Source organism: Pseudochaenichthys georgianus, chromosome 15 (genome assembly GCF_902827115.2).
Source record: "Pseudochaenichthys georgianus chromosome 15, fPseGeo1.2, whole genome shotgun sequence".
Classification (NCBI taxonomy): Eukaryota; Metazoa; Chordata; class Actinopteri; order Perciformes; family Channichthyidae; genus Pseudochaenichthys; species Pseudochaenichthys georgianus.
The window spans coordinates 2,967,194-2,992,771 of NC_047517.1; the positions used below are offsets into that span (position 1 = coordinate 2,967,194).

The following is a 25,578-nucleotide window of genomic DNA, read 5'->3' on the forward strand; positions in this document are numbered from 1 at the left end:
GTTTGTAGTTCTCCCTTTAGCAGCTGTCCACGGCTGTTTCCTAGTATGAATAGGGGTTGAAGCGGCGCTCTTCCTGGGTGATAACAATGCAGACCAGCCGGTCGCATCACAGATTTCAGAGCGCTGGGCTCTGCCTGTTGTTCGTCCTCCCAAATCCCATGGAAATGATTTACTCTTCGGCCTTGCACCCAGAGAGTTCCAGGGAGGACTACCACTTGTAGATTTATTACCCAGTACACAGCCCTCCTGTTCCTTGGAATCCTTGTAGCTGCTAACTAGCTGTGAGTTAGCATACCCTTTTTCATTATTTTGCAACACTGGTAAAGTGGTGTCATTCCCACGACATAGTCCATTCACTTCCACGTTAACTTCCAACCGTTGCATTTTCATTTCCAACACATCCATCTTCTGTAGAAGTTTGTGGAAGTCATCTGTAGAGAACGGAGGCATTTTGCTACCAACTAGCTTAAGCTAAATAGCATGCAGTAGCCTACCAGGCTTTAGCTGTTGCTAGGCCACTCTACTGTAAGACTGAGGTCGTCGTAAAAATGTTGAAATATGGCTGAGATCCTCCGTCTATTTACGAAGATGAACTGTCCCAGTGATAAGTTAATGTCCAGGAGCAGCTGCTCGAAGTTTTCAGAGAATAAGAATAGGAAAATCAGCATAAAAAGTAAGCAGAGGCAAGAGCAAGCAGAAAAGCGTCTGCACTGTAAGAAAGAAAGATAAGATAAGGCTTACAGATACATGAGGGCTAATTATTTGGCAAGCAACCGGTCAAAGTTGCCCTATTTATCTCATGTCTTATAAAAGCTTATTCATGATTTATAAAGTGTTCACAACCTAATTAATAAATAACTTACAAACTATTCGTAAACCCTTTATAAGGGTAGTCTTATTGTAAAGTGGTACCAACAACTCTTATAAGGAGAATTAAAAAAATACACAGGCCTACTTTAAAATAAATCAACACAGCACTTGGGGAGTCCTGTGCACATTTGAAGAAAATTAATATAATTAAAATGGGCCCACTTTGAAATAAATCAAACATATAGCTGCACCCTAAAAAGAGTTTACTGATTGAATTATGACTGAAGATCATCAGCTGTATCCCTCTTCCGTGTTTTTCCTCCAATACGTAAAGGCAGCAACACCTTTGACAACTTCTCTCCACAAATCAAACATACCGCTAAGCCAGCATCGTTTGCTTGAAAGCATATAACTCTAACCACGCAGAATTAAACCCTCTGTGTTCCTCTGATACTTTTATTTTCTTTAATTTATCCATAGTTTGCTCATCGAGCCGGGAGTCAGGTTATTCGCCTGCAGGAAAAGGCGCGGGACCGAAGCAGGATATGACGCAGGATATGACGCAGGATATGATGCATATTTTAGTTGAACTAATTAAAACCGTTTTCTTTTTTTTAAATGTATGTGTCACAGTATCACCTCAAAATATAAGATACAAAACATTTTCAACCATGAAACAAATATAAATAGACCTACAAATATTTGTATTTAATTTCCTTCTTATTTTTGTCTAAGCTCAAGGGAGCCAGAGCAGAGGGCTTAAAGAGCCGCATGCGGTTTCAAGAGCCGCGGGTTGCAGACCCCTGCAATAGCATAAAATGGCAAAACTTGAGTAAAAAAGTACTTCAAACTGTTGAAAGTATGAAACTCTGGATAAAACTGAAGAGCATGTCATTAGACCATACAGTGCAGGTAAAGGCATCTGCTGTCATCGTGATGTCCATGTCCATTTTCTTATTCTGTAGGGTTTAGATGGCCCCACGGGTGAAAAGGGGTCAAGAGGGGCCCTTGGCCCCATTGGATTACCTGGCTCAATGGTACGCAGTGGGCCCTCAGCCTGCATCTTGCTGGATGCAGAGTCTCACCTGGCAAGGGGGGAACCGTTTAAATGTTTCATATTCACCCCGTTGCTGCTGAGTGTTCACGTATTGTTTACCTGACCAGGGAATATATGAGCAGAGTGATGACTGCTGTGTCTCTCACCACACAGGGTCCTAAAGGAGAGCCAGGAGAAGGAGCCAGGTCAGAGATGGTAAGGGTCAGTCATTCACTCAGGTGTGATTAGTGTTCCTCATGGTGAACTACAACACTAAATGTTGCTTGTGTGTGTGTCTGTAGATGTATTGTCCTCCAGGGCCCGCCGGACCCCCAGGACCAGTGGGGCCAGCCGTGAGTCAAACATGTTATTCCCTCCTGAAACTTAACTGCAAAAAATCAATGAAATAAAATAGGATAATTCAATAGAAATGGTGTGCACAGACACTGGCTGAGAAACAGACTGTCAGTAATGCTGCTGCCTTTGTTCCATCCAGGGAACTCAAGGATTCTCAGGGCCTAAGGTGAGATGTTGTTCCTATAATCTCATATGTAACAGCTGCTCATTATATTCAATCTGCCTCCATTTACATTGTACCGTAGCCATTCCGAGCATGGGAGAGTAATGATTGGACTGTACCATGTGCTTTCTCTCAGGGGGAGCTCGGCATAGGCATCAGAGGAGAAAAGGGAGCGACGGGTCTCAAGGGCGACAAGGGGGACAGAGGCCATCTCGGACTTCCTGTAAGTACCCTGTACTTCCTGTCTGTTCATAAGTCTCGGAAATCCTTGACTTCCATTTTTTACATGTTATATAACAATTTTTTTAAACATTTGAATGCAATGTTGAGTATTTTAGAGATGATATCACTGCATCAGTACAGACATGTGAGCATTACTCAGTGTTAACCTTACACAGCCTTACGTTTTTAACCGTAGTTTATGTATTTGTTACTGACCAGATTCATGTCTCAGATGTCTGCTTCTATGTCGTCTTAACCCTGTTCAAATGTTGCATGGGGGTGCAGATTGTTTCCAAAATAAGTAAATCATCAACATACAACTCCATATCTCTACATGTTATTGCTTTTATTTTACTTTTTTATTCAAAATTATTTTAAAATACTTTTTCTTTTATACTCTTTAAAATTGTGTTATTCTATTCTTATTCTTTGTTTACACTCACATTCAGGAATCCTTTATGTAGAGTGCATACAGTACTGTCTGTATCGTCCATGACCATACATCTGCAGGTTTTTCACTAGTAGGGACCAAATATGAATCATGTGGTTGTGATAGCAATAAGTGTCACATCATTGAACAGAAAAAACACAAAAAGTAGATTTTTGGGGGGGGGGGAACTAAAACCTAACCCACACAATGCAGAGTTTCTTCCTGTCTGAGTATCATTAGGGACTAGCTGAAATGACAAGCCAACAGATGTGGAGAAAGTAGTCATATCCTTTACTTAAGTAAAAGTTCTAATAACACGCTTTAAATAATACTCCATTACAGTTATAAATGTTACTTAAAGGTGGGGTAGGTAAGTTTGAGAAACCAGCTCGAGATCGCTAGAATTTGAAAATACACAACCGGAGAAAATCTGCCACTTCCTTATAGAGCCCCTCCTCCAACACACACGAACGCGCACATGACCAATGAGGGCACGAGATAAGTTTGTGCCCCGATGGAAGGCTGACAGGCAGGTAGGCAGGTTGTGTACTTTTTACAGTACCACGGCTTCTACAGATGACATTTTTTATGGATTTTTTGTCAAAGCACTTCAGATATTCATTGCTATCGGGATGTTAAGAGCATTCCATGGAATATAACAAAAAGTGTATCTCGAGCCGGTTTCTGAAACTTACCTACCCCACCTTTAAGTAAAAGTACTTGCATTTTTTAACATTATCGTGCTCAAGTATCAAAAGTAGAAGTACTGATTGTGCAGGGTGGGTTTTTATTATTATAGAATATTTTGGTATTATGTTATTATTATTAGAACATTTTAGAGTTGTATAATGCTGTCATCGTGTGGCAAATGTTGGATACTATGTGTACTACTGAGTAGATTAGTTGTATATACATACCATATAAACACAAGTTGTTATTCATGTACCTAGTAACTAAATAAATCAACTCAATAAATGTAGTGGGGTATAAAGTACAATAATTCCTTTTGAGAACTTATGGAACTGAAATATAAAGTAGCATAAAATGGAAATATAAGTACAAGTTGCCCAAAACTATATTTAAGCAGTACTTGAATAAATGTACTTAAGTGCATTCCACTACTACTAACTAATTAGCAGAAACTTGCTATAGGAAATGTTTTTATTAAATACATGAAACCGTTGTGAGGTGTTTCAGTAGGAACCTATGGGCCGCAGATCCAACATCATACGTGCTCTGAACAAAGTGAAACTTCAATTAAATGTATTATGTCAACAGATTTCCAATACCTGTAGTAGGTCAGTTGAAAGCAATAACTTTAAGTTGAACCTAATATTTTTAATGTTAACTTAATATTACTGCTTAACCTAATACAGTTATGTGAAATAGGTTGACATAATACACTTAATTAAAGTCAACGTTTGACTTTTGTCAGTGTGGAAGAAATGACTCACATTACTGTTACTCACTTCACCTTCACCCCCACCACCTCCACCACCCTTCATTTGTCATCATCTGAATGTGTTTTTGATGTCACCTGAGTCACAGCTTCACTCACCTTCCCATCCACACCCCCACCCCCACCTTCCTCCCACCATCTCCCCCATCACCTCTGCTCTCTAACTGTGTACGGCGCTATACAGGGGGCTCATGGGTTAGACGGCAGACCTGGTCCAGTGGTGAGTGGCGCAAGTCCGGTTCCGGCCCCCCACCCTTCTTCCTTCTCTTCCTCCTCCTCCACCCCCTGCTACAGCTTGCTTGTGTCTGCCATGTCTGCTCATCTGTCCGCTCGCTCTCCTGATTCCCATGCTTGTCTCGTCTCTTTTCCTTCTTGAAGTGTCTCTGAGGACGGGCTGTTCAGGGGGGGTTCTGAGGATGCACTGGCATGAGACTGTTTGTTCAGAGAAACAAGGCAACTCTTCCCACGCAGATGTTCCACATTAAAGCCTTCCAGTGGTTCAATGAGCATGATGCCACCCTCACTATCTGAATCAGAATCAGAAATCCTTTATTCATCCATCAGTGGAAGAATGTACATTAGCCCATAAGGTAGGCTGCGAAGAAATGTGCACATACATCTGATCGGGTATCTTCTACAGAGGTGGAAGGAGTATCCAGATGCTTTACTTACTTTACCAATACATTATGTGACATTTCTAGAAAATGTTGTTGCATCAAGTAGACACAGTTCTGATTTAATTCTCGTAAAATATTTAAATTATTTGAATCTTTTGTGACTTTAAGAGTTAGTCCACTAGTTTACTTTTAGATATGCACTTTGTTAAAAGTAGCTAAAGCTGTAGTTGAGTAAAATAACATTATTTCCCTTTTAATTGTAGTGGAGTAGAAGTATAAAGTAGCATAACATGGAAATACTCAAGTAAAGTACAAATACCTCACAATTCTACTGAATTGCAGTACTCACTTATTCAGTTACTTCCCTCCTCTGATCTTTTATTTCAAGTTTTAAATGAAAATGCTTTTTATGAATACAGTAAGACAGAAATATGACTGAACTAGTGATTTTTTTAAATTAGAGCGCTACAGGAAAATCCCTATAATCAGTAGGTATCTTCCACCAGTGTTTTCGTGTTGTCTGATACTGGACATCATGCCAGTGTACCCTCAGTCCGGCCTCAGATCCTGTTTCAGCTGGACTGCACACTGCCATTAAGAACCGATCCAGAAGGAGCATGCAGAGATGATGCATGTTGACATGTCTTCAGTGAATCTGGACAGCTGTACTCAGTGTACGTGGATATGCCTGAGATGCAGGGTCTTCCTCTCCCAGCCTGATGCTGCTTCGACAGCTGCAGCTGTTCACATTTAATTCATTTCCCCTGATTGTAACAGCAGTTTGGTCAGTACTTCCACAAGCTTGGTGTGTAAATGCTACAGGTGTCAGGACAGAAAAGTGTCCTAACCTTTTTTGAAAAAAGCCTTCATCCAAATGGTCCATCTTTTAATTTACACCAAAAGCTTGTTGATTTACTGACATGAGGCATTTAGTGATGATATTTTCCTGGTACTATTATATGTGTTTCTGCTAACATGTATACATTTCCCATGTTCTGTTTTAAAGGGTCTAATAGGACCAGCAGGTGTTTCAGGACCCGCAGGACCAAAGGGAGAGAGAGTGAGTATATTTGGTGTGTTTCTCACATGAATATATTTTACAATAAATACAGTTATAGGAAATGATATGCTTTGTTTTTTTTCTCATCACTTCAGGCTGAAAAGGGAGATGCAGGATTACCAGGACCAAACGGGCCTCAAGGCATCCCTGTAAGTCTGAAATGACTTTAAAAAAGTTTATCACAGCGGCGAGCATCTCATTGCTCATTGGAAGCATCTTGCTCAAACCATCAACCCAAAACAACCAGCCAAAAACATTCACCTGCTGGAGACTGGGTTGCAACCCAGTCTCCAGCATTTCGTGTTATAGTCACAACATTTAATCTATTGATTCGTGTTCACCAACACGATTTTCCCCTTTTTTTCGTGTCACACAGAACGATTTAAAAGCAATGTATTTCTATTGGTAGTATGTTTTGTGCCTGCAGCACGTCTTTTTGTCCGTTCGGGTCTTGGAAGACCGGAAGCTGTGGGGTTCATAAAAACATGTTCTTACTCAATATCAAGCCACGATTATTGTTTTTATTTTAAATCGTATAATGTCGGACTTTTTTGTCGTCTGTGAGGAAAATAAATGGGTCTCAGAGCCTCAGGATACTGAAATCTATATTATTTAAATCTTTGTTTCCTTCTAATTTGTTATTATTTTCAAAATAACACACTGTTATTTACTCACCAATAACACTCAATTATCCTTGCTTTTAGTTATTGGTTGAATTCCATAATCTCGGGCTTTTTTGGTGTCCGTCAGGAACTGAATTTCAAAATAAAAATAACCGGAAACAGACGTAGGCCTATAAGGGACATTTTGAGCATCATTGCGATACACAGCCACTGAACTGATTACCCAAGATCCTCAGCTATGGTTTAAGCTCGCTGATTGGATGTTTTAGCCGCAATGCATGTAGGGATATGGTGTTAATGTGAAATATAATAATAATATGAAATCCGAAAAACATCCGAAAAACATTTCTGAGTTTAGGATGGCCGAAGACACCACACTACCCATAATCCCCAGCTATCGTTTAGGACTACTGTCCCTGTGATTAATCTTCAAGCTCTGGGATTGGATGTTGGAGTGGCAGTGCGCCAAGGTTACGCCGAGCGTCAAACAGCTGTTTGAAATGGAACGAAACCACGCCAGACTATCCAAAACTGGAATCGAACGCCACCCCAGAACTACACATGCTGGCTATTGTGTTTCGCAAAATGTTCTATGGGACGTCTCTACTGAACGTTTTCGTTTTCCCACAATTAGAAGTTGCCATTATTAAACACATTGGTGTTATCAAATGTAAAACATATAATTAATAAATGGGTGAAAATCGCTTGTGTCCATAATGCGCAGCATTAATATATACCCACATGACAGCTCATTGTTACTTTGTAATTCTACTCCACTACAATTCAGAGGTTAACCTGGTATTTTTACTCCACTGCATTTATTTGAGTTACTTTGCAGATTCTGATTAATGATGTGAAATATAAACAACCCTTAAATCAGACTTTAGTTACACCTGAGTAAAATTCAGGGAAGGTGATTGTCAAGTGCCAACAATCAGGAGAGATATTTGATAGTTGGTGCTTGAGAAGACTAAACATTTATCTGCAATTGACATGAATGGAAACGAGTAATAAAATATATTCATTACTCGTTATTCTCTACTAATAGTGTATACTAGCTATTTTGCACATCCCTTTCAAGATTTTCTAAGGTTTATTGACATATCATACACAACTACGGTGTAGTTATGCAATGAATGAAAAACTTGGGTCGCAGCTGAGGTTCCTCAACAGTGCATTACAAGACATCTATCAATATGTGTGTACCTCCACCATTAAACTGTCATATTCTGCACATTTCTTATTCTATCTACATACATAAGAGTATAATTCATATGTAAAATATCAGTTAAAATAAGTGCTTGTTAACATTTCAGGAAAGCAATATATTAGACGTTAAGTACTTTGTCAGGCTTAATATTTATCTTTTGATACCCCCAAAGCTTTTTTCTTATTTAAAAGAAGACCTTAATCTAAAGTATTATTTAATGTTTAAATAAAGGTGAATTCGTTTTTCTGTTTTGCACATCCTCATATTAATATCTTTGGACATCCTGCACTAAACTCTTTTATTGTAGAGATCACTTATAGTATATTCTTGATTTTTTATATTCTATATGTATATCATTGACCTTCTACTTTCCCCCTATGAAAGTATGTACTCATCAAATATAACACATACAAACAATAATTCAATAAACCACTAGGTGGTGCACACAAGGTACACACAGCCATAATAACTTTGTATTATTAGTGTAGGACACTTATTTATGTACAACATCTGAAGATGTGTAGTTGTATTCATGTTTTCACATAATTGTACAGCATATTGCTATATTATTTCAGACTCAGTATTTACATTCTTACACTGAACAAAAATATAAATGCAACACTTTTGTTTTTGCTCCCATTCATGAGATGAACTCAAATATCTAAAACATTTTCTTTATACACAAAATAACCATTTCTCTCAAATATTGTTCACAAATCTGAAAAGATCTGTGATAGTGAGCACTTCTCCTTTGCCGAGATAATCCATCCCACCTCACAGGTGTGGCATATCAAGATGCCACATTCTTCACAGTCGGATGTTCAGCCCCAATATGCATCTTCTCAGCCAAGTCAGAGACCTTATCCTTGGGAAAACAGAGTACTTTGGTGTTGTTCTTACTGCCCAGACCTTTTACATCTCTTACAGCAGAGTCACCCACAATCAGAGTTTCAGGCCCAGTCGTTAGCTTTCCATCTAGCCTTTTACTTTTGGAGTAGCTATTGGTCCTTACCCTGCTGTGTGAAGAGGACGGGTTATCCAGGTCATCAGAAAGAGATCTCCGGCTCTCGGTCAGCGGAGCGTATCTGTTCTGGATTGGCACACTTGGTGGCTTAGGAGGATTTGTTGTAGTTCTCCCTTTAGCAGCTGTCCACGGCTGTTTCCTAGTATGAATAGGGGTTGAAGAGGCGCTCTTCCTGGGTGATAACTAGAGATGTCCCGATCCGATCACGTGATCGGGGATCGGAGCCGATCACGTGATTTTCAAAAGATCGGGGATCGGGAGAAAAAAATCGGGAATCGGGATTTTTTTTTTTTTTGTATAAAATATTTTTTTTTTATTTAATGTTACAAAACAAAAATGACCATGTTCACGTCTTAAAGTCATCCTGAGGACTTAGTTTTGGTTTAAAATGACACAACATCATGTATGTGTTGCTTTCTTTGGGCTTGTTTTTAGACCTGCTTATTCCTCTGAAATCTGGCAACAGAGTGGGTGCAGTGTCTAATAGTAGCAGTAAGCTAACGAGAGGCTACGTTCAGCTGGTGACTCGGGAGTCGGGACAGAGTAAATGTCAGGAGTTTGGAAGTATTATAAAATTGAAAGCGAAGGCAGTGTAACAGCCAGATGCAATGTTTGCAAGGCAGAGGTTCCGCGTGGTGGAAAGAACAGAGCTACGTTCAACACGACCAATCTAATACGCTACCTGAGAAACAAACAACAACAACAACAACAACAACAACATGGCGAGTACACAGCGGCCACTCAGGTAACGGCACTGAAACAACCGACACTTTCAGAGACTTTTAAAAGGAAAGAGAAACTGCCCCAGAACAGTGAAAAGGCCAAACAATAACAGCCAAGATAGCTGAATTCATCGCGTTGGATGACCAGCCGTTATCTGTTACCTTTTTTTCTCTTAATGCATTGCATAAAGATCAGATCGGGAAAAATCGGTATCAGCAGATTGTCAAAATCAAATGATCGGAATCGGATCGGGAGCAAAAAAAGGTGATCGGGACATCCCTAGTGATAACAATGCAGGCCAGCCGGTCGCATCACAGATTTCAGAGCGCTGGGCTCTGCCTGTTGTTCGTCCTCCCAAATCCCATGGAAATGATTTACTCTTCTGCCTTGCACCCAGAGAGTTCCAGGGAGGAGTACCACTTGGAAATGTATAACCTGTAGATTTATTACTCGGTACATAGCCCCCCTGTTCATTGGAATCCTTGTAGCTGCTAACTAGCTTTGAGTTAGCATGCCTTTGTCCATTATTTTGCAACACTGGTAAAGTGGTGTCATTCCAACCAAGTCCATTCACTTCCACCTTAACTTCCAACCGTTGCATTTTCATTTCCAACACGGCCATCTTCTGTAGAAGTTTGTGGAAGTCATCTGTAGAGAACGGAGGCATTTTGCTGCTAACTAGCTTAAGCTAAATAGCATGCTGTACCAGGCTTTAGCTGTTGCTAGGCCACGCTACTGTAAGACTGAGGTCGTCGTAAAAATATTGAAATATGGCTGAAACCCTCCGTCTATTTACGAAGAATAACTGTCCCAGTGATAAGTTAATGTCCAGGAGCAGCTGTTCGAAGTTTTCAGGAAAAGAAAAATAGAAAAACAGCATAAAAAAGTAAGCAGAGGCAAGAGCAAGCAGAAACGCGTCTGCACTGTCAACCCAGTCTCACGGCATTTCGTGTTCACCAACACGATTTTTAATCTATTGATTTGTGTTCACCATCACGATTTGCCCCTTTTTTTCGTGTTGCACAGCACGATTTTAAAAGCAATGTATTTCTACTGGTAACGTGTTTCGTGCCTGCAGGCTGCAGCACGTCTTTTTCTCCGGTCGGGTCCTGGAAGACCGGAAGCTGTGTGGTTCATAAAAACATGTTCTTACTCAATATCAAGCCACAATTATTGCTTTTATTTTAAATCGTATAATTTCGGACTTTTGTTGCCGTCTGTGAGGAAAATAAATGGGGCTCAGAGCCTCAGGATACTGAAATCTGTATTTTTAAATATTTTTTTCCTTCTAATTTGTTATTCTTTTCAAAATAACACACTGTTATTTACTCACCAATAACACACAATTATCCTTGCTTTTATTTATTGGTTTAATTCCATAATCTCGGGCTTTTTTTGGTGTCCGTCAGGAACTGAATTTCAAAATAAAAATAACCGGAAACAGACGTAGGCCTATAAGGGACATTTCGAGCATCATTGCAATTGTCAACATTTCTGAGTTTAGGATGGCCGAAGACACTACACTACCCATAATCCCCAGCTATCGTTTAGGACTACAGTTCCCGTAAGGTTACGCAGAGCGTCAAACAGCTGTTTGAAATGGAACGAAACCACGCCAGACTATCCAAAACTGGAATCGAACGCCCCCCCCAGAACTACACATGCTGGCTATTGTGTTTCGCAAAATGTTCTATGGGACGTCTCTACTGAACGTTTTCGTTTTTCCCACAATTAGAAGTTGCCATTATTAAACACATTGGTGTTATCAAATGTAAAACATATAATTAATAAATGGGTGAAAATCACTTGTGTCCATAATGCGCAGCATTAATATATACCCACATGACAGCTCATTGTTACTTTGTAATTCTACTCCACTACAATTCAGAGGTTAACCTGGTATTTTTACTCCACTGCATTTATTTGAGTTACTTTGCAGATTCTGATTAATTATGTGAAATATAAACAACCCTTAAATCAGACTTTAGTTACACCTGAGTACAATTCAGGTAAGGTGATTGTCAAGTGCCAACAATCAGAAGAGATATTTGATAGTTGGTGCTTGAGAAGACTAAACATGTATCTGCAATTGACATGAATGGAAACAAGTAATAAAGTATATTCATTACTCGTTATTCTCTACTAATAGTTCATTAAAGACTGTATATTATGGCTATTTTGCACATCCCTTTCAAGATTCTCTAAGGTTTATTGACATATCATACACAACTACGGTGTAGTTATGCAATGAATGAAAAACTTGGGTCACAGGTTCCTCAACAGTGCATTACAAGACATCTATCAATATGTGTGTACCTCCACCATTAAACTGTCATATTCTGCACATTTCTTATTCTATCTACATACATAAGAGTATAATTAATGTGTATAATATCAGTTAAAATAAGTGCTTCAACATAGTTAACATTGCAGGAAAGCAATATATTAGACGTGAATTACTTTGTCAGGCTTAATATTTAATATTTAATGTTTAAATAAAGGTTAATCCGTTTTTCTGTTTTGCACCTCCTCCTATTAATATCTTTGTACATCCTGCACTAAACTGTTTTATTGTAGAGATCACTTATAGTATCTTCTTGATTTTTTATATTCTATATTTCTATATTTATACTTTCCCCCTATGAAAGTATGTACTCTTAATATTTGTTTAATCAAATATAACACATAAAAACAATAATTCAATAATGTGCTTTAACCACTAGGAGGTGCACACAAGGTGCACACAGCCATAATAACTTTGTATTATTAGTGTGTATGTACAACATCTGAAGATGTATAGTTTTATGCATGCTTTCACATCATTTTACAGCATATTGCTATACTATTTCAGACTCAGTATTTACATTCTTACATTCAAAGAAAATCAGTAATATCTTTAAAAACTACAGTCCTTTTATTTCACCGTTATGGTGTAAATATAACCTATCTGTGAATTAGATCAAATGTAAAAGTCAGCCGAATTAGTGTTGATACTGCAAGGAGACGTATTGTGTGAAGAGAAATTGAAGATGTTGTTTAATTGTTGATATATTTATGATCCACGTCAAGTATTCAGTTTCGGCGGCATTTCTTCAGTTTTTCCAAAGGTCTTCTCATCAGGGCTCTCTAAATAAAGAACTACGGCAGATCTGTAATATGTAATGCAGCCGAACCGTGTATTACAATGCCGTTATGTGAGGACTTTCAAAGAGAAAAGCAAGAGCACTCGTAATTAAGTATTATTTTATACTTTTAAAATGTTTTCCGGATTTCATATAATATAAACACCAAATCCCAGCATGCATTGCGGCTAACACATCCAATCAGTGAGCTTAAAACCATAGCTGAGGATCTTGGGTAATCGCTCGAAATGCCTACGTCTGTTTCCGGTTATATTTATTTTGAAATTCAGTTCCTGACGGACGCCAAAAAAGCCCGAGATTATGGAATTAAACCAATAAATAAAAGCAAGGATAATTGAGTGTTATTGGTGAGTAAATAACAGTGTGTTATTTTGAAAAGAATAACAAATTAGAAGGAAAAAAAAGATTTAAAAAATACAGATTTCAGTATCCTGAGGCTCTGAGCCCCATTTATTTTCCTCACAGACGACAACAAAAGTCCGAAATTATACGATTTAAAATAAAAGCAATAACTGTGGCTTGATATTGAGTAAGAACATGTTTTTATGAACCACACAGCTTCCGGTCTTCCACGACCCGACCGGAGAAAAAGACGTGCTGCAGTCTGCAGGCACGAAACACATTACCAGTAGAAATACATTGCTTTTAAAATCGTGCTGTGCAACACGAAAAAAAGGGGCAAATCGTGTTGGTAAACACGAATCAATAGATTAAAAATCGTGTTGGTGAACACGAAATGCCGTGAGACTGGGTTGGCACTGTTGGGGAAAATAAACAAAACGCATAAACGGGATTTGATTGGCTGACGCTTCCACCGAAGCTTCAGAAGCTTCAAAAGTTGAACATTTCTCAACTTTTGCAGCGAGCCCAGCCAGCAAAGCTCTGCTTCGCTTCCCACAATGCAGTTTGGCGAAAAATGACGTCACCCCATTCAAGTGAATGGTGAAGCTTTCAACGCACGCCGCTGTGTGGACGGGCCGTCACAGTCAGGTTGCTTCTCTGCATCTGAAACTTCTGCTCCCAGATTTCTCCTCTGCTCTTGGATCAGTGTAATAATAATGCATAACCCTTGCAAAAGTCCTCAACCAATAGAATGCCAGTTAAAGTCTTGACTGATTAAAGGATTCCTTGCTCTTTTTGCCACGTTTGTAAAAGAAAATGACGTGTGCAGTCAGTGTATAAATAATCGTTATATATCATAACTAAAGCCTTGAAAGGTGGATGTGGGTAAATGAGCCTGCTGGAGGGGTAACCCCCCCTCCAGGGCCGCTCTGAAACTAGATTGAACACACTCTCTGAAACGACTTGTTGTAACATTTAATTGTAGATCTGTTTTAAATTTATATAAAAGAAAGAATTAGCCTGTGTGCATCAGAAATATTTGATTGAAGTTTTTTTTATGTGTGGATTTTTTTATGTTTGCATTACAATGACTATATTTGTGTGCATTTAAATTGACTTTTCAGTAGAGGGTAATTTATATATTTAAAGGGATAGTGGAAATCCGTGAATTTTGGGTTTAATTTATGTATTTTTATTAAAAATAAGCATAATAAACCATTTTTTTTTATTTCATGCGCCTAGTTTCATTTTATTTTCAATTTTACTGCTCCCGACCACGCCCTCTCAATGAAACGAAATACTTCGGGAATCTTCGGGTCATGACGAAAACAAAGGAAGACGGGCACAAACATTGGACGAGGCACGAGTATTTTATTATGTTTTCTGGCTGATTTAATGCATCATTAGCCTGTACCATTGTGTACAACGCCATTTATTGCCTGTCGATTAGGCGACCGGAGTCCTCGTCATCCGATAATCCGGTACACAGTGTCGAATGTGTACACTACAGTCATCATATACGTAGACATGATAGACTAACAGTACTGTGAGTACAGCCTACACTTGACAGGCAGCCTGGCTAGCCTAGGATTAGGACCATACTACGTCAAAAGACCGATTGGCTCTAGCTGTATATCATGCTAGTATACAATTCATTTAAATGTATTCGTGTAATTAATGCCCATAAGGCTGTTACATATACAATAATAAATGTGACAAGATAATTTATGTGAACCTGACCCTGGTATGTTATGAAATGTACCCTACATGCAGTCATCCTCGGGCATAGCCATAGGCCTACAGTGCATGCATGCCAACTTTTGCAATATATAATATAGCGCCTAGCGTGAGCTATGCTTGGGGACCTACCAGTCAAGATTATTTGTGCGTAGGGGTGCATCATCTGGCGCCTGGTCCTGGTCATCCTCGCCATTGCCCATGCCGTGAACTAACTCCATCTCCTCGGGCTCGAACAAATAAGGACGTAATGGTCCATCGTCTGGCTCAATATTCTCACCATCGTCGCTTACTGAACCGGATTCAGATTCAGTTCCTAAAACTACATTTTCGCAGGAAAGCCGAGAGGATGTTTCTGACTCGCTATCATCACTGGATACCTCGTACAATCCTTCTTCTTTGTCTGGTATATTTGCCCTTCCACGTTCATTCTGCATAGACGCCGTGGTTTGTTATTGTTTCGTCTTCCTGAGTTTTCCTCACTTCCGGTTTGGCTGACTCGATCATTTCGTTTCTAAAAAAGTGCGGGGAAGCTGCAATAAAGTGCTTCTAACATGCGTAAGGCAATTATTATATTTTTGTAATCAGGTGTGATTGTTTTGGTACGTAATTATGCTTGTATATAAGTTAAAACGAAACTATTTGGGGTTCAATTTCCACTATCCCTTTAATTAACCAAAACATGTGTATAAATCCTTCTGTGTGCAGTGTGTAATATCAAACTGATCTGGCCCTGCAGGCTTTACATCGCCTCGCGGCAAAAGGTCCACCAGTATTTTCCTGTGTCATGTTTCACATTGTTCACACGGCCAACAATGGCAAGCAAGCATATTTCCCAATATGTGGCAAATATTCACAGTCATGTCTCATTTATTTTTGCAGGGTTTAGTAGGACCACAAGGACTCAAAGGGAACCGGGTAAGATACCACATATAATATTTTGCTAGTTATATAGATAGTTGATTATTCTTGAATAAGATTGAATCTGTGGAATACATACAAAACAGATCACTTCATTGCTTTTAATCGAATGCTTATTTACTTTATTATATTCAGCAATGAAATAAAAGTCTGTATGCATCATAATAAACAGAGCAGGCTGGTATTTGCCCCCCCAACATTAAACCCTGCAGTTGTTGGAGCGGGTCAGTGGAGAGGTCAGCTGACCACAGTCGTGACTTCAAAGTGAATTACCAAGCTAAATATGAATACATTGGATATTCTCTTTGATATCCATCATGAAAAGAAAGCCACCTGAGTCAGATCATTTGCTTTGATTTTTCTATTGATCCTGAATCATTCATATCCAAATGTTTGTTTCCCCTATGAGGCAAATCTGTATACAGTGGCTTCAATTTGAGTATCAGCACTTTTACACATTAAATGATAATGAAATTATAATTATTCTTTTTAAAAATTACTATTCTTTTATCAAAAAATGTATACTATGATTCGGTAATAAATAATATAATAAATAATAAAGTGTCCTTAGAAAAAGCTTTGTTTACCTTCCACATTTATCCTGTATATGTTGGATTTGACATTTAACAATTCCGTTTGGATTTCAAATTGAGAGATGGATATACAGTAGGTGTCATGACAGTGCGTTAAAACATTTGTAACTAATATTTGCATAACAATGGATCAGTTAGATCTTTGGATGCACCTCCCCACTATTTGTTTGTGGTAAATCTATGTAAAAAAAATCCACCGACAAATAGCAGAATTGGTCAAATGGCAGATCACACACAGACTTTCAGGACAAAGTTCCCACTTATCTATTCTGTCATGTCAAACAGCATGTCAAAGTGATGGCTTAGTGGCCTTCAGTATGATCCATGTTGTGAAAGGTTTTACTCATGTTGCTCTTCACCCCAGCTCCCTGAAACAAACCCTCCTGAGTGCAGCTGTATACCTTAGGAACAGAAAGATATTTATATCCATCTTCTTACTCTTAAAAATAAAGCAAATAAGCATATTTCCAAAAATATTGAACAATACCTTCAATTGGCACTGAATATTAAAAGCACCCTGCAAAATAATATGTAAAGAGAGTATTTCATCTCCATGTTGCTAATGTCCACAACCCTTCCTTTGAGAGAATGTTTCTGTTTCCTTCCCATTAACCTGTGACTCTTTAATATGTACACTCCCATCTTGTGAGTCTTCACGTATCATAAGCTCTCTCAGCACATTCAACTGGCCTCTAAATACATATGTCTGATGTCCACCAGCAGTTAAACAGAGCTGCGTGACAGTCCAGTTGAACGTGTTGAAGAAAAGCTGTGGGATGGTGTTGGTGTTTTTACTCTTTGTCCTATCTCCCTCTGTTTCCGCAGGTCTTCCTCTCCCCTTTCCTCCCCTCCACCCTGCTCTGTGGCCCGTGGCTCTTTTTTGCCGGGGTTGCCCTCTCTCCCTCTCACAAACCTTGGCCTCCTGCTCTTCCTCCTCCTGCATTCTAATGTAGTCCTGGTTTAATCTTCCTCCTCTTACACCTCCTCCCTCCTCCTCCACCTCCTACCTAACAGTACGTGTTCCCTGCAAGCCTCTCTGTAGTCCCTCCCACCCCTGACCCCTTCCCCCAAATTAGCAAGCATCACAGTCTCTCCCATCACAGTTAACATGTGTGCTACATCTTGATGCTACCAAACATGCTGCATGTTTCTGGTCATTCTTAGTATAATTAAACGTGTTGTGTGTATGTACACAACTTTAAGTAAGATTTCCCACACACTGCTCCTTTAAATAGTGCATTCCAAACATTAAATAATACTTGATTGGCAGTATTTGTAGTTCTGACATTATTTGCAAACTCCTAAAAGGACAGGCAGTGGGCGTCATCATTTCCCAAAGTGTCACAACAACTAAATTAAAGAAATGCAAGACTGCACACGAAAAGGTCTAGACAGTAATGTCACATTTGAAAATATATTTACTGCATTCATCACAGCTGGTAATTGTAAAATTAATTGAATTACTTCATACAGTATACTGCTGCACGATATCTTGAGCTATAAGCATAGTGTATATATTAGTATAATCTATATTTTGTATATGCTTACAATCTGAATAGGTAAAGTAACTAATTGTGTTATATAAATGTAGTGGAGTAAAAGTACAATATTGGCTTCTAAATTGTAGACATGGGTGGAGCAATAGACAGCATTTGGCAAAAACGGTTACGCACAAATAACAACACTTTGTCTGTGCTTTAGTATAAGAGTATAACTAATTTAAGGAATATATGTCCAATTAAAAATATATACAGAAAACAGTGGCATTAGGAATGATTATATTTCAGAGCTCTCAGGCTGTATCTGCTTCATGTGTTTTCAGGACTGTATGAAAGAGAACACACACAGCAGTGATCTCTGTCAAACCAATATATTGTCTCTAACAAGGAGACAGTGTGGACTGTGCTGTGTAAGATGTTATGAAGGGATTCCCATACTTTAATCTCTGACTTTATTTTTAAAATAATTTTATTTTAATATAATTTGCAAAGGCGGGTCAAATAGAATTGTTCCATGTGTATTTCTGCGGCAGCAAGGTACCTAACACAGCCCGTCATTTACTTTTAGCTTTTAGTTTTGGACAATGATCCGTTTCCTGATTTTTATATTCAATGTTGTGTCCATCAGAATGTTCCCCATGATGAAAATATCAGAGTGCATGTAACGACTTCTCACTTCTTCCAGAACCTACTTTAATTGAAGCTCTTATAGTCCTCCACAAAAGCTGAAACCTGCTCAGCAACTGCCCGGCTTTCATCTGTCCTCCCTAACTCCCTCTACTTACCTTCCCTCTAAATCTACATTACAAAGTCATACTGTCTTTTGAAAATTGCAGTACGCAAACTCATTGTTTGATTAGAATAACTTTATTCTCATATTGTATAAATAACATGTATTTAGCTGATGAACAAAACGTTGCTTCCTGTGTGGCTTAATGAGGGAGGACTAAAGTTTGTTTTTCTTAATACGCTGTTGTTTGCAGGGAGAGAGGGGCAAGAAAGGCAACAGGGGGGCCAAAGGGGAAAAGGGAGACCAAGGAGCACCTGGATTAGATGCCCCCTGTCCGTTGGTATGTTAGTAGTGTAATCTGTAACCAAGAGGCAAAAGGAAGGATGGATCCTCAGGTTCAAAGTCAGCTTCCTTCTGCCTCTGGTCTTCTCTGTTCTAACCCCCCTCAGGGAGTGTTGGGTCCAAGGGTCCACTGAGCCTGGCAGAGATATGGGGAGATATGGGACTGTTGAAGTTGGTGAAACTGATGACTTTTGATCCATTAAGAAAGTTTCATTAGAGGTTATAGCCTGCAGGTGAAAATGACTTGGACTACAGCTTTTCCTGAGGAACATCTTTTTTCCAGGAATGAGACAGACAGGAACCTGGCACTGATGATGATCAACAGAGACTAAAGTGCACTGCAACCCTGAACAGAGGATAGGTTGGAGTCCTGCCAAACCATGTCTTTTATATCCGGCCCTAATAAGTGCAAATGGTACTTTAAATGAACCAGATGTGACAGTGAGCCAGATTAATGCAGTACCTGAATTGGTTAACCGCTGGCTCTATGTTTTCTACCTGTTGGGTCAAACTTGCAATGCAATGCAAAGAGAAGGCAAGGCACGTTTATTTATATAGCACCTTTCAACACAAGAGAGAAGAAAGTTACTTTGAAAGATAACCCCAACCTGACCCGTGAATCTACCCCTTTTCAGCCATGTATCTGTGACTGGGTCTGACCACAGGGTCCCTCACAGGGTCTTCTATTTATCAGACCGGAAAGACATCCAGGTGGTACCGTGAGAACATCACTGCTCCACCTCGACGGCTTCTTTAGAGCAATAGTCAAAACAGAGCTTGAAACAATATCTGTACCCTGGTAGAGTTCTGGTTGGCATCAGAACTCTCGATCAAACCTTATCTTTACTTTGTATTTAAAACATTATCATCACAACCTGAAATCCTGTCAGTCCTCTCACTGAGCCCAGTTCCTGTCTGTCCCAGGTCTCCTGCATGCTCAGGAGACCTGCGTCCCGCCGGTGGACAGCAGTGGAGATCTCCTCGCTGTCGAGCAGCAGAGGGCAACCCCCCCTCTACTGCACAGAAGCTGCAGAACTGGCTTTAAATGGTTGATTTCACAAACAGGGTTTCCGTGGCTTTAAAGGGGAGAAAGGTGAACCGGGCTCCCCTGGCCTGGACGGGCTGGATGCCCCGTGCCCTGTGGTATGATGCTCTCTCCCTTCCTTTTCTAAAGCATGCCTCACCTCAACCCTGGCTTTCTATGCATGGACGTTTCCTTCTACTACTGATTTAAGTCGACTCACCCTGTAATAAGCCCTTTTCCCACTGACCTCCTGTAGAATTATCCTGTAATAACCTTTCTCTCTAAAAGCTGAATTTAGTTTAACTCCAACTTCCAGCTGCTCATATTAAAGGTCCCATGTCATGGCCATTTCTACTGATCATAATTCCATTGTTGAGTCACTAGAATATATTTACATTGTTCAATGTTCCAAACTCACATTGGTTTCTCATACAGCATCTCTGTATAGTCTGTGTATTCACTGTCTGTCCTACACGGCTTGTTGGAGCTCCTGCCCCCCCCCCCTCCCTATGAGCCCATTGTGCTCTGATTGGTCAGCTCGCCCAAGCTGTTCTGATGAGTCCGCCACCGTTACGGTACGTCCACACAGCAGCGTTAAAAAAATCTTGGAGGTGGGCGTATCTGAAGATTTTTTGCGACCAACAACCAATCACATGAATCTCCCGCCCTCGACATACAAAGCAGTAGCGATGTTAAAAAGAAGTAAACTGGATATAAACTCCCCAAACAGACAAAAACCTACCAGTTTCACCCACTGTCTCTGCCGCCTCCCGGTTCCTCCGGTTTGTATCCCGGTAAGTAAATAGCGACTGGTCATAAAGAACCAGGTGATTTACTACCGCAATAACTAATTTCTCCTCCATTTTGTTAGGAATATAGAAAATGAACTGCGGTATGTCCCTCCCAGCTTACACGCGGTTTGATTGGCTAGCGCTTGTACTGTCAGATTTGCATAAACGTGATTTGATTGGCTGATGTTTCCACCTCAGCTTCAAAAGTTGAACATTGCTCAACTTTTGAAGCCTGGAAATCTCCGCTTTGCTTCCCACAATGCAGTTCGGCGAAAAGTGAGGTAAAGTGACGTCACCCCATTCAAAGTGAATAGAGAACCGCAGTGACACGTCCTATTTTCTCGAAGGAACCGGACGTGGTAAAAATGCTAACTTACTTCCGGGTTTTAGGACTCGTCACTGCGGTTCTCTATGGGCAGAAGCGTTGGAAGATTTTTTTAACGTTACAGCGGAACATCAGGGATTATTTGCAACCAGAAAATGACACCAGTAATGACAAACAGATGAGAATGCTGCGTGGGGTCTGGGTGCGTGTTGGCGGGGCTCACTGCTGTGTGAAGCGAACAGTGTGAGCTCTATTACTGGTGTTGTTTCCTGGTTTCTGCGTGGGGTCTGCGAGACAGCGAGACATCGCGAAACTCGGCCTGAACTCAGCCTGAGCACCATGGACGCGGGAAGGGGGGGTGCTGAGGGGGCTGCAGCACCCTTTGCAGGTCTCCCTTGAAAAAGAGATCTATGATCTCAATGGTACCAATCTGGACAAATAAATGTTACAAACAAACAAACAAACAGCACCCCCATCTGTGAGGCTCCACTAGCACCCGCACCCCCAAACGCGGTGCATCTACAGTGTAAGCACGCCACAGTTTCACCGCTGCGAGGCTCCACTAGCACCCCCCCCCCCAGCACGTCACAGTTTCGCCGCTGAGAGTGTGTGTGTGTGTGTGTGCGTGTGTGCGTGTGTGTGTGTGTGTGTGTGTGTGTGCGTGTGCGTGCGTGTGTGTGCGTGTGTGTGTGTGTGTGTGTGTGTGTGTGTGTGTGTGTGTGTGTGTGTGTGTGTGTGTGTGTGTGTGTGTGTGGGGAGCTCCACGGATTGGTGCATTTGGACCAATGGGTCCATTTGTGTATGGTCACGTCACTGTACCCAGCAAGAAAAAGAGCAATCTCCAACGAGGCGTTCTGGGGCAGCATAGACAGGTATTTTCTGTGTTAGAGTTTTACTCGCTGCAGGGTGTACTCTGAGGGTTTGTGACTCTGCAGACATGAATAAAAAGCTTCATAACGGGGATGGGTAATAACCAGAAAAGCATGACATGGGACCTTTAACTCCAATAGCAGATCTATGATTGTTTATAATGCTACCAATAACACAACAGTATAATCTAATTTCTAAATCCTTAAGATTGTTGTTTAAGTATCCTGGACCCTCTCACCCTAATACTTTGTTTCCCACTCCATCTCTTGCATGGAGCACCAGTTTTTCCTTCTTCAAGGCATCAGAGTACCACAGGTGGTGAACGTATGAGACCGTTGTATTTGGTCAAAGCAAACCAGAGTCCTTTTATTAGCATGGAAGCATCATTGCTGCATGTTTTTTTATTCCTTTTTTAATATGCTCTTAGCCTAACAAAGCCATCCTGCAGATTTCTCACTACTCAGAGTAAATAGCCTTTTGTTGTGGCTTTTGTTTCCAATCGTCTTCAGTGACGTTTTTATATGTACAAAAGTGGTGGGGCACAAAAAACGTAGATGTCTATATATAAGCTTCTGCAGTGAGGTTCATGGCTGGTGAGGCACTGGCACTTCAGGCTTACAAATATATATATTTTGACCTAAATCAAAATATCATAATATTTTCTTTTTTAGTCTGATGCTTCGATTCATTTTAAACAGACAGTTCAACAGAAGGATACCCAAAAAAAATCTAATTTTATCATTTAAATATTGAATTGTTCTCTCTTAGTAAGATCCCATTTTCAATAAAATGGCGGTCTTACCTTGACTTGAAGATGAAGTCCATTTGCCTATCCTTCTGGACAACAATCTCTATTACTTTTTTGTAAAAGTCCTCCTTATCTTCTTGTAGTTTCAAAAGTCTATCATAAATCTAATCGATAGATTTATGATTCGAAAATGATAAAAGTAGGGTAGACATGTGGATATTATCCGGCTGAACAAAAGGTGCATTTATCTAACAGGTACGTTTCCCACACTTAAACACTCCCCCTTACCTGCTTATTAATCCAACATGCATCTTGTTATGCAGTAGTTATTCCCAGTAGGTCTCCAAAACAAATAAACAAAACGAGGATTGGCTTTGCAAGGCTAATGGATTCTAAGTGGTTACATTTGGTATTAGAAGATAACTGATCAGGGTTCAGAAATCTGTTTAAGGACACTCTTTATTTCTGATTGTACACAGGTAAGGTTATGTTTAACACATATTCATGTCTTTGTAAATGGTGTGTGGATCCGCTGCATCATGACTGAAATGCATGAAATCATCTGTCATAGTGTTGGTAGACGGTTGCATAGAACCGGCAGCCTGGTGTTTACACTAGAGTGTGTTTGTGGGTCATTTGTTGTCACCCTCTACCTTAAGTGGTGAGGATAAACATGGTTAAGTGATTTCTCAAGGATTAAAACATTCAAATATATTTTTAATTACAGAGACTACCAATGGTTGTATTTATTCTTACAATCATGAATTCTTTCTTTGAATGTATTAAAGAGTTGTGAAGTTCTGAATTTTTAACCAACACAAAGGTTTCTTTCAATGAAATCCTTCATGTTCCTTAAGAGAAACACACTTCTCTCAATATAACCCATCATCTGTGAAATGAAGTCTGTATTCTGTCAGTTTAATGTGGCAAATACCTGAACCGTCAAATCAATATATCACTGGTTGTCATTGCAATTTAGAATCAAACACGGCACCATAGTCTCCAAATGTATCTTAAATGTACTCAAAATATTAAAGTCCACTGATTTTAAATCATAAATATGTTATCCAGGTTAACCAAATTGTTACTTTTAGATAGATAGATAGATAGATAGATAGATAGATAGATATTTAAATGAAACAAAAACTATTACGATAAATACTTTTTGACAACAATTATTCTCTCTACAAAATGTATCAAAATCAGCCCACAGAGAGTACACATATTGTCATTTTCTGGTTAATACTGCCGTTTTAGTCCTGAAAAAAACACTCTTCAAATTGTTTAAATTAACTATTATCCACATGGGCTATGCCATTAATGCTAATTAACACACCTTATGCTAATTGTTCAAATTGCCCAACATATGCAGGTTAGCATCCGGCAGTTTCTATGTGCTGGAGACCCTACTATACATTTCTAACATTAACCAGGGTACTTAACACTTCCGGGTTCATAGGACTCTGTGAGATGGCAACGAGACTAAAAGAGATTTTGGAAGCAAAAAAAGCAGAAAGAGCCACTAGAACATGGGACATCTATTTCACTTTGGAAATTCAGACCATGGCACATACGATGCATATGCAGAAACAGAACAGGACTCTCCTACAGAACCTGGACGACCCAAATAATACATTTTAGCACTTTATAAAGGGAATACTGATTTCTGTGTTGCATCATTGTAAGCATCGTTGCTTCAGGCATGCAGAGCCTTGACTGTTCCGCAGTGCTTGTTGTTAACTTCATCCGTCTGTCTTTGTTCAGGGAGACGATGGCTTACCTGTACCCGGATGTTGGAATAAAGTAAGTTTGAGTCTCCCACTGTCTGCTGAATTCACCATGAACTGAGTTTGAACTAACATTTCATTTGCATTTTGCTTTTTCCTTGCAGTGACGATAACTTTGGAATGGCTTGTGTGATTGTACATAGGATATTTATTTTTTTACTTTTCCCTATTCTGTTATACAAGGAAAAAAAAAATGGAATCCTAAAAATATATGGCAACATGTTTGTATAGATTGTTTATTTGAATATGTATGACTGTTTATGTATTGGATTTTTATATCTGTGTTATTTTAATATGAATTGGACAAGGAAGGATAAGAATGTGTCAACAGATGCATGATATTTGTGCATAATGTGAAGTGGATAATGCTTATTAACTTATTGTATTGTGTTGTTTTGTTGTAACAGACCATGCTGCACTGAGTTGTGGGGCTGGAAATATGTAGTTTTAGTGTTCTGAAAGTCTTCGCTGAGCTCTCCTCCGTGTGATGAAGTGTAGGAGACAAACAGTTCAGTCATATGTTCACACAGTGGCAGAGAGATAAAGATATCAAATCATCAGGGTAACAGTTTCATAACCAAAGGATTCTAAAGTGATCCAAATCCTCACAGCTGCATATGTAGAAACTGATCATGTTATAGTTGTACATTACAACAGATTTTATTTAACACTGAGGATGTAAAGTGCCTTCATTGGAAACAAATGCTAACCATGTAGCATAGTACTATTTGTATAATATTACACATGTTGCCTATAATCAACTATACATCATAGTGTTACCTATGGGATTGGTGTTATGGGGGGACCCCTCAGTGACAAAGGGCAGCATACTCAGTGTATCCCTGAGTCAGGCTGCAGTGAGGCCTGCTGTATACACAATCACTTATCACTTATTGCATTACATGCGACACACAATTACATTTCACGCTCAACATATTTGGTTTATTTTGTATTACACTAACACATCATTTCCCAGAGATCATTCTGAACAA

At 39.6% G+C, this 25,578-nt stretch overlaps 1 protein-coding gene across 1 annotated transcript in view; it reads left to right on the top strand.

The window, feature by feature from the left end:
• Positions 1-25,578, top strand: part of col13a1 (collagen, type XIII, alpha 1) — a 102,752-nt gene that overhangs the window by 65,460 nt on the left and 11,714 nt on the right. Inside the window, exons 29-38 of the mRNA XM_071205674.1 lie at positions 2,021-2,062; positions 2,149-2,199; positions 2,343-2,369; positions 2,503-2,589; positions 4,662-4,697; positions 6,101-6,154; positions 6,250-6,303; positions 15,839-15,874; positions 18,953-19,039; positions 24,564-24,602. Of these exons, the coding sequence (XP_071061775.1) occupies positions 2,021-2,062; positions 2,149-2,199; positions 2,343-2,369; positions 2,503-2,589; positions 4,662-4,697; positions 6,101-6,154; positions 6,250-6,303; positions 15,839-15,874; positions 18,953-19,039; positions 24,564-24,602 (513 nt within the window). The remainder of the gene's footprint in view (positions 1-2,020; positions 2,063-2,148; positions 2,200-2,342; positions 2,370-2,502; positions 2,590-4,661; positions 4,698-6,100; positions 6,155-6,249; positions 6,304-15,838; positions 15,875-18,952; positions 19,040-24,563; positions 24,603-25,578) is intronic.